This window comes from Haplochromis burtoni, unplaced genomic scaffold, assembly GCF_018398535.1.
Source record: "Haplochromis burtoni strain Fernald_Lab_line unplaced genomic scaffold, NCSU_Asbu1 Contig_93, whole genome shotgun sequence".
NCBI classification, from domain to species: Eukaryota; Metazoa; Chordata; class Actinopteri; order Cichliformes; family Cichlidae; genus Haplochromis; species Haplochromis burtoni.
In genome coordinates, this window is record NW_024582454.1 from 1893644 (window position 1) to 1906335 (window position 12692).

Genomic DNA, 12692 nt, shown 5'->3' on the forward strand with positions numbered 1-12692 from the left:
GACTGCACCACAACTGATATCCACGTCTGCTCATTTCTGCACATGTAGATATTGTTTGCAAAATTTACTCTACATTACTACTGTTGTTTTAAGACTGCATTGATCATGCTTTGGGAACTCCCTGGTAATGTACAGTAAGCTCACAGAGCAACATTTGGACTCGACACTCAGCAGCAAAGAAGCAAATCCATGGAATCAATAAACTAAAAACAAAACATACCATCCAAATATGTGCATTTGTGTGAGCATTCCCTCTAGACAGCATTACCGTGCAGCTGATCTCTCCAGCAGCGTCTACCAGTCATGCACACAAAGCACACACATGTTTTTACACACTGTCTGCACTGATATATCCTACAGCACCACGAGTGGGCATTAAGAGTCTTATTACAAAATGAAGAGGATTTAGCTTTAAAAAAAAAAGCAGTCTTATCTTTACTCTGCTCTGTCTGAGACAAGGAAAAAAAAGAGCTAGGTGGGAAAAGAGAAAGTAGAATGTAGGATTGAGGAGAAATATCTCCAGTGCTCCTCGGGCTCTAAACAGTGACTGAGCAGAGGAACCTTGACTGGAAATCACTACTGAACTCTTATCTCATTATCAAGTGGGCTTTGTAGGGAGATAAAACTCCCCTCTGGATCATTACCTCATTTAAAACCTGTTTTTATATCTACTGGAAGGAAAAACTAAATGACACGGGATCTTAATTATCAACATCTTAAATGCTACAAAACATCTCAAATTATATGCTGACAAGTTTCCAGTCTGTTGGAAATGAATGGCCAAAAGCAACAAGAACAACACTCAACATATCCAAGTTTAATATTTTGAAATTCATTTATCTGTATTGTGTTATTGTGAGTTTCTCCTCTGGGCTTTTTTCGGTTTTAATTAAACAGTTTTTTTTCTCTGGTGTCTTCATTTTTGACTTCCTGTTTTTCTGACTGCCTTGACTGTTTTCGCACGTGTCTTCGTCCTCTCCCTGTTTTTAAATAGTCTCAGTCTTATCTTCGTCACGTTGTAATGTTTCTTATACTCTGTGTGCTGCAAGTTTCCCTCCTTTGCATTTAACCTCTGGCGTCTAGTGTTCACCTAATTTGATTTCTTTGGAGTTATAGCTGAGTAATTATGAATTTGGGTCCTAAATTACAGTTGTACACATGTTTGATTTTCCAATTAGCAGTGTTTGAGTGATGTTGACATGCAACTGTTTTAACTGTTACACAAATAGGGATTTGCATAATAAGTTCAAAACAGCCACCAGCCTATGTGTGCTGTATTTACAATGCTTTTGATTTAGTCCCTGCTGTATTTGCAGATTTTCTCGTGCTCGCCCTGCCTTCTGTGTCCTTCTGATATGAAGACTAACGCTAACCTAACACAACCATCATGCACTGAGCGTTTCCTCTCCTCTCCCACCCTTTTGCAATTTGATCATCTGAAGAACGTTTTTGAATTTTAAGCGTAATGCAATGAAGCCTTTTCAGCTGCAGATGTCTGCTTATACTCTATCATTGCATTCTGTTTGCTGGCCCAAAGACAAAGCTGCTAACTGTCAGGGAATATTAGTAAATCAAAACACAAAACCACAATTATAAGTGACAGGACGGCGTTTTCATGTGTTGCATCTTGAGGGAAAAATGGTGGCGAGTATGGTTGTGCAAATGGATGGTAAATACGATGAAAGGCTTGCTTTTGTGTGCGGTGTATTGAAATAATTAACGCTGTATTTATTTGTGGTTTTGCAGCTGAAGCAAAAATAGAACATAATGTGGTGGGCTAAATGAATGGGTAACAAACAGTGTGCTGCTAATTGAAGAAAAACAAGCCAAGTGATCTATTTTCGTCTCAGTGCTTTGCTTTTGTGATCCAAACCCATAACGATGCTCACTTCAGAACACTTTAATGTAGATTTATTTTGGCAGGGAAGCCAAACATGGTGGTTTCATGAGTTAATATTACTTGTTCACTTTCTTTAATCAATTCATAACGACTGTGCTGCTTCTGTTGCTTTCGTCTTTCTTCTTCAGGAGAACGGAGTGGAGTTTGAAGCTTGCCTCGTGGCTCAGTGTGACTCTCTGATCGAGGCGCTGACCAGACAGAAAGCCAAACTGCTCACGAAAGTTACCAAGGAGAAGGAGTACAAACTAAAGGTAAGCTTGGTTGATGATTGCTGTTCCTCCCACCTCTCAGTAAAGTCGACTGCTGATATAAATCAGCAGATTTAACCCTAACCCCTAACCCTAAAACAGCTGGTGTGGGGAGGATATGAGAAATCATAATCTAACCCAAAAAGACTCCAAATTTTTATTTAACATGTTCAAAAAAGGCACAATATGTATGCTAAAAACAGGGTTTTAATCATTAAAATCTAGATGTCTGCTTGTCTAATAATTTCTCTTTGTGCTTTATCAGTTTTCTTCAAGCAAATCTGCAACAGTGAATCACACTGCGCCTCTCGTTTCCTCTTCCAGTCCTTTATGTCCATATCTAGATATCACCAGCCCCACCGTTATGAGTAGATTAGCTGATGTGAACCCACCACTGTTGATCTAACTTTAGCTTAAAATCACACGCTCACAAAGATCCTCATCAATAGCGAGACGTTGATTATAAAAAAAGTATGTTTTCAGGAATTTAAGTACCAGAGAGAAATTGCTGTCTCAGCTCGCTACCAGAATAAATTCTCTCTAGCAGCTTAGTCTTTTTTTTCATGATTTGCCTCTGTAAATCCACCCTGAGTTTATGTATCACATGGATGCCTGCCCAGCCTCAACGTGCCCGCCGACCGACTGACCGTCTGGCTGGCTGCTGGGTGGGGAGGGGTGAGGAAGAGGAGGAGAAGGAGGAGTGGAGGGTATTTGGATGGAAGCCCAAAGGACAGCTGTTGTCATTATCTGGAGGCTGGGGATCAAGATTTAGCCAGAGGGCAAAGAGCCGCAGGCTGCAAGGAAGCTGGAATAAGAGAAGAATAGCTGGTTGTAGACGGCTGATAAAGCAATGTTAAAATCTTCACTACAATAAATGCTGATTAACTGATACAGCAGTTTAACTAGAGGCTCCTCTTCATGGTGAGAAGAGTACTGACTTTACAGTTGGATAGATAAGCGTCTGCGGCACTGCCTCTCCTTAAAATTACATTAATTTAACTGATTTAAAACAAAACATACTTTTAAGGAAATTTACGCCAAACTAATAATGTTTTTTACTAACAGAGTGAAAAATATATCTTTAATGTCTCTGTAAAGTTCCACAGTGTTCCATTTAATGTTTTTCCACCAAAATATTGAATCGTGAAGCTTGATACTCGCTACAGCATTATACTGGTTTTATGGCTGTGCTTAGGCACTCAAAGCCAGAATATAACATAATTACAAAAGACCGATGCAGCCATTATGGTGCCTTGATTCATTATTGCTTTTACATTTTGGCTGTTTGGAGCCAGATCTGGTCATAGTTGGATGTGAGGTTGGAGTACTAAGTTAATAATTCAGAATCAACTAATGCAATGCAAGTATTGCAAAGACACAGAGACTTTCTGAAACAGGCTAAGTACTTTCGACCTGACCAAAGTACTTTTTGGATGGCCTGTGAGTATGACTGGTACTCATGCAACCTCACAGAAAGCCACATTCAGTTTGAGACTGCATGTGTATATATATTGCAGCTTCGTATCAGTCTCACAGCTTCCACCCACATGCCCAAAAAGTAGCAGCTCACATTTCACAACACCATAGTGTGAAGTCGGAGTCATTTAGGTATTAAGGCATGTCAAATATTAAAGTGTCATTTTGCACGTTATTTGTAGGTTTTCACATTACACCCACTTCTCAGATACAAGCAGTGCATACATACATCCACTGTTGCGTTGAACACAGACTGTGTTTTTATTTATTTGTCAGCAGGAAAATATAGAATATTATACTGTGTATAACTGCAGTTTAAGTACAAGCAATAGGCTGTTACAGTCTTTATTTATTTTTTGCTGATGCTACTATGACTATAAAAAATGTACAATTAGAATGTCAAAATTTATATTTTGGAAATATTTGTGTTTCCAGATCTTGGGATATTACATGTTGTAGACATAACATTTTCTCTTCCTGCTTTTCTTATTTTCATTTCTAAATAGATCGTGTTGTGACGAAAACATGAGGGCCAAAATCTCGAAGCTGTGGATTAGTTTAGTTGCAAAACTGAGTTGAATGCAAGGAAAAGGGTGATAGTGAAAGATTGAGAATAAACATGTGAGTTGAGTGTAGAGTTGAGAGGATCACACAAATCTCATTGTGATTATTGTGTAAGAGAGGTTTAGAAGGCAGAGAATAAAAATTTGACCAGGAAACAAAGAAACCCCACAAAATACTCAAACAGTAACTAAGCTTTTTTTTTTGTTGTTTTTTACAGGATAAAGAGACCTGTTTGATTTTCCATCATCAAATAAAAACTTGTAAAGGAATATAGACTAGATGTTCTCACACTCAAATACTTGAGGGCTATAATGTTATAGTTGTTACAGTCAGAAGCCTTTAAAAAAAATCAAACCTGCCATTTTTGTGCTGCTGATTAATATCTTTAAGTCTGACCATTATTGTAAGAGGCTAAGTGCTGTCTTTGTTTGCTGCTAAATGAGAAGGTACCTTAAGAATTTTATGTTAAATAACACATTTAATCAAAATTTAAAGTAAGATTCTATTAAAAAGCTTCAACGCAAGTAGAAACAAAAAGCCCAATAGCAAGCATGACGAGCATTTCATTTCTTGTATACAGCCAAGAAGGTTTTATGAGTATTTTAGTGCTTTTTTTATGCTCTACATTATGAGTTTCAATTTATACTTGACATTTAGTCTAAAGTGTACTGAAAATAGATGTCAATAAAAATATTTTTGCTCTAACCTGAAATGAAATGTGATTCAGTGTCTGCTGAAGAGGCTGTGAGATGTACCTCCAATGAGGTGCATTCAATTACCGTGTTTCAATATCTGAACCCTTAAATTCATTTCAGATTCATGAGGAACATACGGGAAAAGCCCATCAGCCGGGGCTGCAGGAGCATGTGGGAGGGAGTTGACGGCAAGTCTCAGCGGGACAGAAAGCAATTGAAATAAATCTGAGATTTACTCAAGCGTCACGCCTCGTACTTCATGTTGTTTGCACAGAGGATAAAAGCGACGGTTCGGCAACGTGATTTGAAAAACAAATTTTCTCTTGGGAAATAATTTGAGTATGTGCATATTTTAAGTTGCACCTTTAGTAGACTTGTACAGTATGAGTGCAAATAAGAGAAAAACAAAGAAAAAAGGGAGTGACGTGACATCAAATACAAATACATGGATATTTCATGTGAGATAAGAAAACTTACTAAACGGATAAAATGCAAGAAAATATTTAGAAATTTCCTAAATTGTCATGGTCTTCATATTTCAACTCAGACAACAGATGACAGGTGAATAATTAACTGATCTCATAAACCATCAAATAAAAGACGACTAATTACCACAACTGCACCTAATTAACTCTCTGATCCATTTAGACAGCCATTGGTTAACGCTAGAATTAATTATTCTGGATGCAGACAAGTTTCAAAATATTTTCTGTCTAATCTCTTGCTTAAACTTTAAAACCTGATGTGTGTGTGTGTTACATGTGGAGTATAATGATATCAGTAGTACTATGAGCTCAGGATTAAAGATTGCTCGTGAGTTAAAAGTGGTGCAGCTTGATTGCTAGAAAACAAAAGGTTAATAAAGCGATGACAGGTTGCAGACTTTCAATTAGCCCCAAAACGGCTGACTGTGACACACGTCCAAATCTCATTTCCCCTGGCTCGGGGTTCAGCCAGCAGACGGCATGTGTCTGGTGTCTGTGTGAAAGAGAGAGACTGAATGAAAAACAGAAAAGTGCGTTTGTCTGGTTGCGGCTGATAATGTTTCTGTGAAATTTATGAGAGATCAACAGATCGATTCCAGTTGTGGCATTATGGTGTCACGCTGTCAGACAGTCTTTAATTAATCCTTGACTGTTTTGCATGCCAGCCACTAACTCGTCTTTCGTGTCAGCCAGTTCCAACTGCCCATGCTCTGCTCCCTAATTACACTCCCAGTGCACATATAACAACCTGCTGCCAAGCTCAAAAATCAGTGTGATCCTGAGCTGGCAGTTCTGAACTTTTTTAGCATGGTGCCACTTTTCTTTATTCATTACCTCCCATTCTTACTGAACTGTATTATTACTGAACTAATCTTAAGCGTCATTGTCGCTGAGAAAAAGTTGACCAGCATGAAAAAGTGGACTCCATGGACACCATTTACAGCTTTTGATTGTATCACAGATTAAATTGTTGTTTAAGTCCACCTCTTTGTATTACTGAGCATTTGAGAGAATTTCACAAGTTCACTCTGAAATTAGCAATATTTCTGCTGACAACAACATAGTTGTAATTCAGTAAAAGGACTAGATGTTGCAATGCGTGATAATGCATGGCTTTAAATCGGGGCGATCGTAGCTCAAGAGTTGGGAGTTCGCTTTGTAATCGGAAGGTTGCCGGTTCGAGCCCCAGCTCAGACAGTCGTTGTGTCCTTGGGCAAGACACTTCACCTAATGCCTACTGGTGTTGGCCAGAAGGGCCGATGGCGCGATATGGCAGCCTCTGTCAGTCTGCCCCAGGGCAGCTGTGGCTACAACTGTAGCTTGCCTCCACCAGTGTGTGAATGGGTGGATGACTGGGTGTGTAAAGCACTTTGGGGTCCCTAGGTGGGACTAGTAAAAGCGCTATACAAATACAGGCCATTTACCATTTTAAATGGAGAAAATCTTGAGGAATGGCTGTTTTGAGGAAAGTCAGCCCAGAAACTTTACCAGCGGCACACATCGTTATGCCTCACTTTCGGTCTTTGTCCCAAGCTAATCTGCCTTTGGTTAGGTTTAGAGATTAGAGATCTGATCTAGATTATCATATTAAAATTTGGGACGCATCATCAGTAGTGGACCTTGGATTCATCGGGTGCTTCGGCCATTATCACGAGACACCCTCATCCAAGGAGGCCCTGCCAGGGTTGGCAGGCCCCGGAGTGTCTCACTGGTTTACGTTAAATTATTTCTCTTCTTCTTTCTTCTGTTTAGTTTTCTACAGTTTATTTTCTTCTATCTATTCACTGCAACTGAGAAATAATACTTACCCCTCTAACATTTATGGAGCCGCACTCTTTCAAAGGGATAGAAATGGTGATAGAGAGAAGTAAGACAAAAGGGACAAAAGGGACAAAATAGACGATAGGAGAAAGTTGTGTCTCCATGTATATCTCCCCTAAGTAAGGCTAGTCCTACAACCAACCAAGATGCGCTTGAGTGTGGCTGGGACACATCTAATGATATAATATCATATTGATGCTAAAGTTGTTCAAGTGAACCCAACAATCGACATCAAAGAATGGACAGACTGCCAGGGGGCCTAAATAACTTGGTACACCTGAGAAAAGCAGGGGGAAAATCCAAATAAGGTAACAAGAAAAAACAAACTGACACTAAACAAAATGAGGCACAAATTGAGACAGTCTTGTAGAAACCCCTCATCTTTTAACAAGAAAAAGGGTAATGCGACACAAGTGAACTCAATCAGGCAATAAGGTTGGAAAGAGAACAAAGGTAGGAAGTTAAAAACAAAATGGAAAGATGAGGAAACAACTTTTTAAAGCAAAAGGATATAACTGAAAGAGAATAAACTCATGCAGGCAATGGAAGACACTAACAGGGGGCAAAGGAAGGCTCGGGGAAAAGGTCATACATCAGAGTCTTTCAGAGTCTTTCACTTGTACAAACTGATTGAAACTGATACAATTAAACATAGTGAAAATATTTCAGATGCTCATCTCAGAATAATTGCTTTTAACAACTCATGCATCTGATCTGTTTTGTTCAGGTGGTACGTGACCAGATCACACACTGCACTATGAAGCTACGGCAGACCACCGGCATGATGGAGTACTGTCTAGAAGTCCTCAAAGAGAATGATCCAAGTGGTTTCCTCCAGGTATTTTACACACCTCATGTTTGTGCGTGTGAGACGAGTATGAAGATGAGTAACAGGGGATGTTACAAAGACAAAAAGAACACAAAAAAACAACAATTTCAGTTCATCATAATCTAAAAACTATTAAACATCTAAAACAACCGAACATCAGCACAAAAACAGCGTGTGGCAGAGTACATTCCTTCTTTTGCTGAGGCCAAGGGAATTATGTTACTTAAATAAGTAAAGCACAGGACAAAAACACTATGAGGTCTTACTCGATTAAAAATCAACCCAAATCAAATCTTTTTCGGAGATATTTTGAACCAAAAAATGTAAATGAAGGTAGGAAGGAAGCGTGACACACAGATCCTCTGAGCACATTAGGAGAAATCAGCTTCACGGGGAGCCTCTGATGTTTGTTGAATCGGCACAGCCAAAAAAAACAAGCAAACCGTGGCGTAGCAGAGGAAGGAGTCAGCACGGAGAACAGCAACAACAACAACCCCACATGCCTGCCTGCACTTCAGCACTACAGTCACAGCAACATGCATCTTATTTTAATACATCTGCAGCTGATCTATTTTGAATCAACTTTACATGCCTAGTAATCAATAGGTTGACATGCTCAGTAGCTAATAAATAATCATTGATCTTTGTATGTATAGATGGAGAAACGTGACCTCCTCAGAAGAAATAAATGTTGGTTTAAAGGTTTCCTGCAGAACGCTAAATCATGAAGACTTTTCAAGACCATCAGACTTTTTTTTCATCTTTAAATCTGTCTCGAGTCTCAGCTCATGCAGAGTCTGGGCTTTATATCAAAGTTCACACAACTCTCTCAGGAAACAAAAAAGGCTTTACACAACTTTATTTGCATATCTTTAGTAGTATATATCAAAAGCGCTATATCTGGATGTGTGAAATCAGGGGGAGGTCGTTTTTGAAATTTGAAATAGAAAAAATATTCAGTATTTGTGTCACCACTGGAAATACTTCCTTTCCTTATGTGTTAGGTGGTACGCCTGGATAGAGCACGTACGTGATAGAGGAAGGGCACATGACACCCACTTACTCAACAATGACCTGCTCCCACAGACTCAGGATGCAGTGCATGTGCAGAAATATTTGTAGTGTATCAGCAAACATCTACGGGGGCATATTACAGCCACAGAGAGCAAGAAAAAAGAAAAAAAGAAACCAACACAACAGCAAAAAAGGTTTAAAGTTTAAAGTCATAAAAACAGAGAAAACAGTGATGAGAAAAAAGTCGGGTTTTATTTTTTGTGTAAAGAAGCATTTCAAGGTTAAGTTGTAAAAAAAGTCATTATTTGAGGTTCTGGGATCAATAACTTATAAAACACATTATTAGACGCCAACGACAGATCTATCCGATGAGGTCGATAAAGCAGACCAGAAGCCACAAGCTCATTTTCAATAAAACCTGTCATCCTCTAACCTTGGCTAAAACACATTTAATAATGTTTAATTACATTTCTCAAGTCTTACAAATTATTGATTTTAAATAACAAAAACAAAGCAACAAAAAACAAACAAAAGTACGACGACAATACAGGGCTATTCTATTCTATTCTATTCTATTCTATTCTATTCAAATATGTGATTTTATTCAAACTTAAACTTGAAAAATAAAGCAATACAGTTACATGACTTATTTCTTCATCTTTGTTCTTGTAAATTTCAGCTGTTTGATCAAAATTCACAATTTTAAATCTTGATTTATTTATTTTTTTACCTTGAGTGGCCTTCATATGCAGTCATAAATGTGCCTTTATGGTACTGAATAAAAACACACATGATTTCCAGATATTCCAGAAAATAAGCTTCCTTTTTCTTTACCCATTCTGAAGCATAAGCAGTGTTGGGTAAATTACTTTAAATTACAGTTGTTACATTACTAGTTACTTCTATCAAAAGTAATCCAGTTACTTTCAAAGTAACTAGTTACTCAGGAAAGTAATTTTGGTTTTACTCAGAATTCTCTTGTTAATGTGTTGCTTCCAGTCTTCTAGCCACAAGTGCACTGTGCCACCTACCAATAGAAAGGAAAAAATAATGTGCATATTTCCAAATATGTGGGAGATAAACAAACAAGACAGACGGGACTTGCGACAGATAAGCCGATCAGCTGATCATTGATCAGTTTCATGATTGAAGTTGTTAAAGTTCGTTCGATTTGGGTAAGAGAAGAAAGCAGGCTGAGTCCGGGGTAGGTGTCAAAAAATAGTGATCTTTATTGTACACACTTTGCGCAGTTAGTGTGGGAAGACAATTTGCAATACAATCCTTCCTCGAATGGACCGTCCCGTATCCTTATATTGCCATGATGACATCACAGTTAGATCTTTACTGGAAATGATAACAATTGCCCACCTCTCAAAAAGTTCTCCTTATATGGACATCAACTGCTACTTTTAGAGAAAAACAAGTGTGTATTATATTGTGCATTTTGTGAAAGTGTATCTATCAGAAAAACTGTCCTCAGACGACCCTCCTATTATTACTAAGTGTGTGTGTGAACGTGCATGTCTTATATAAGTGTGTGCATGTTGTTACAGGCCTGAGTATGTGCGGAACTGAACGCAGACAGGCCTGGGTCCAACAGGACTTGTCGGTCCGAGTGGTGTGATTGCAATGATGTGCAACAACTTAAACAGATAACAAGAATAATACAGAACCTCAATAGACTGACTAGAGTACTGATAATCTGTGTGCATTAATATTTGCTCAGAGTAACATAGATGTGATTCAAAGATTATTCTGTCAACTGATTCAACAATGGTAAATGATTAATCAACGATAATTCTGATTATAACTGTGGTCATAAGAATACAAAATAAAATATCTCCTGGGCACAAAGTAGAAACAGGAGAGGGAGGGGGAGAGAATGAGAGAAGAAGAGACAGCTTCAGCGTAAAGACAATAACTCCAGCTTTGTGTCTTTTTCATTGTAGCTGAAGTACGGGACAAACTGCGTTCCTTTTCAGCTCAATACAAAATATTTTCTCTGAATACGAGACGATTCCATTTTTTAGGGAACGGTTGGCAACTCTAATAATTAACCTTATGAACAAAATAAAGTTCAACATCAGTAACATCATAGCAGCCGCCCAGCTGTATAGAAACTCCGTCATGCTAGCTAGTATGCAGTACAAAAAAGTCAGCATAACTAAAATAAACTCCACCTAAACTTGGTTTATATCTGACCCAGATAGACTGCAGGTCATAACTTCTTACCTGAAGTTCAGTTCACTTGACACTCGGACACCCGCCTCGAGTCTCTCCTCTTGCCTCCCCTTTCCTCATCCACCTGCTGGCCTCCACCACTTGCTAATGTTACTGAATCTGTGGAAGATCCGCGATAGCCACCACATAATAACTAGTTACCGTGCTCGTTACCACAGTAATAACGTAGTTACTGTAACGCGTTACTTAATAATGCGTTAGTCCCTACACTGAGCATAAGTAATGGAAACAATCATGCAATGTATTCACTAGAGGTTGGGTTTTTTTGTCTTATCCTCAGATCAGGGGTCTAATTCATATCTTTAAATATTTGAACTGCACTAATGTGAGCCTCATTTCACTTGTCAGACACAGTGTATGGAAGCCGGGCCAGTCAAATGGAGAATCCACTTTGTATGCAGGGAGGGCCTCTGATATTTTCCAATGTATTTAAAAGTATATAAATATTGAATGAATGTGTTCTCAGTTCCAGCGTTTTCTTCATTCTTTACTTCTTACAAGTAAACCATTGCTGAATCTATACTGTGTCTGCAAACTTCAACTTGCCCACTGTATGTGTTTGCGTAGATCTCAGATGCTCTGATCAAGCGAGTGACGTCGTCTCAAGACCAGTGGGTTAAAGGGGCCCTGGAGCCAAAGGTTGGCCCTGACTTTGACCTCACTCTCAATACCGACTCGCTGCTACAGACCATCCTACAGCTGGACTTCTGCCAGGGCAAAGGTGAGCACACGTTTGGACTTTAAGACCAACTGTACTACTACAACTTAGTCAAATTAAAAAATCTCTTTAGCTGTATATTTAAAAGGCGTACTCCACTTTATAAGGCATGAGTCTCACACGAGAGAAAACTAGAAAAGAATGGTAAAGCTAGTTTAACTAATATGTACGGACAAGCTCAATCCTGGGAATTTCTCAGTTACTCTGCTGGGAACAACAGATTGATTGATTTATTAACTTTGAATTGAGAATAATTTGTTATTCTAGATTTACCTCTGTAAACCTTTGGCCTTTTATACTAACTTGATGCATCTCAGAGTCCTTGCTTCAAGCAATTCGCTCCTCACTGGAGGTGATGATTGGTTGCTTGTGGACTTACCAGCCTCTGGTTGCCTAGGTAATCATCTAATGTATTTACCACCAGATAATATGACAATCAGCAGTATCCTGCAGTATCACTGATAGTCTCTTCACTTGCACACCTGTCTCTGGCCACCACATTGCTTCAAATCATCAAGCAGCCTCAATTCTCCTCCCATTGAGATCATATTCCTCACAAAAATCTTACTATATGAATCTTTTTGAACAAAACTGTTCCTACACAGTGAGGAAAACTGAGGAACAGTTCAGGGTTGTGGCTGAATTTGGAGGCAGACAGATTTTGACTGGGTCGCCAGAATACTCATTTTCTTCAGCTGCAC

The 12692-nt window shown here is 38.8% G+C and overlaps 1 protein-coding gene across 2 annotated transcripts in view; it reads left to right on the top strand.

The window, feature by feature from the left end:
- The window catches only part of LOC102313067 (E3 ubiquitin-protein ligase TRIM9), a 57425-nt gene that overhangs the window by 26016 nt on the left and 18717 nt on the right, over positions 1–12692 (top strand). For both annotated transcript variants that reach the window (XM_005930490.3, XM_005930491.3), the window contains exons 3-5: positions 2029–2151; positions 7917–8027; positions 11841–11994. In XM_005930490.3, the coding sequence (XP_005930552.3) occupies positions 2029–2151; positions 7917–8027; positions 11841–11994 (388 nt within the window). The remainder of the gene's footprint in view (positions 1–2028; positions 2152–7916; positions 8028–11840; positions 11995–12692) is intronic.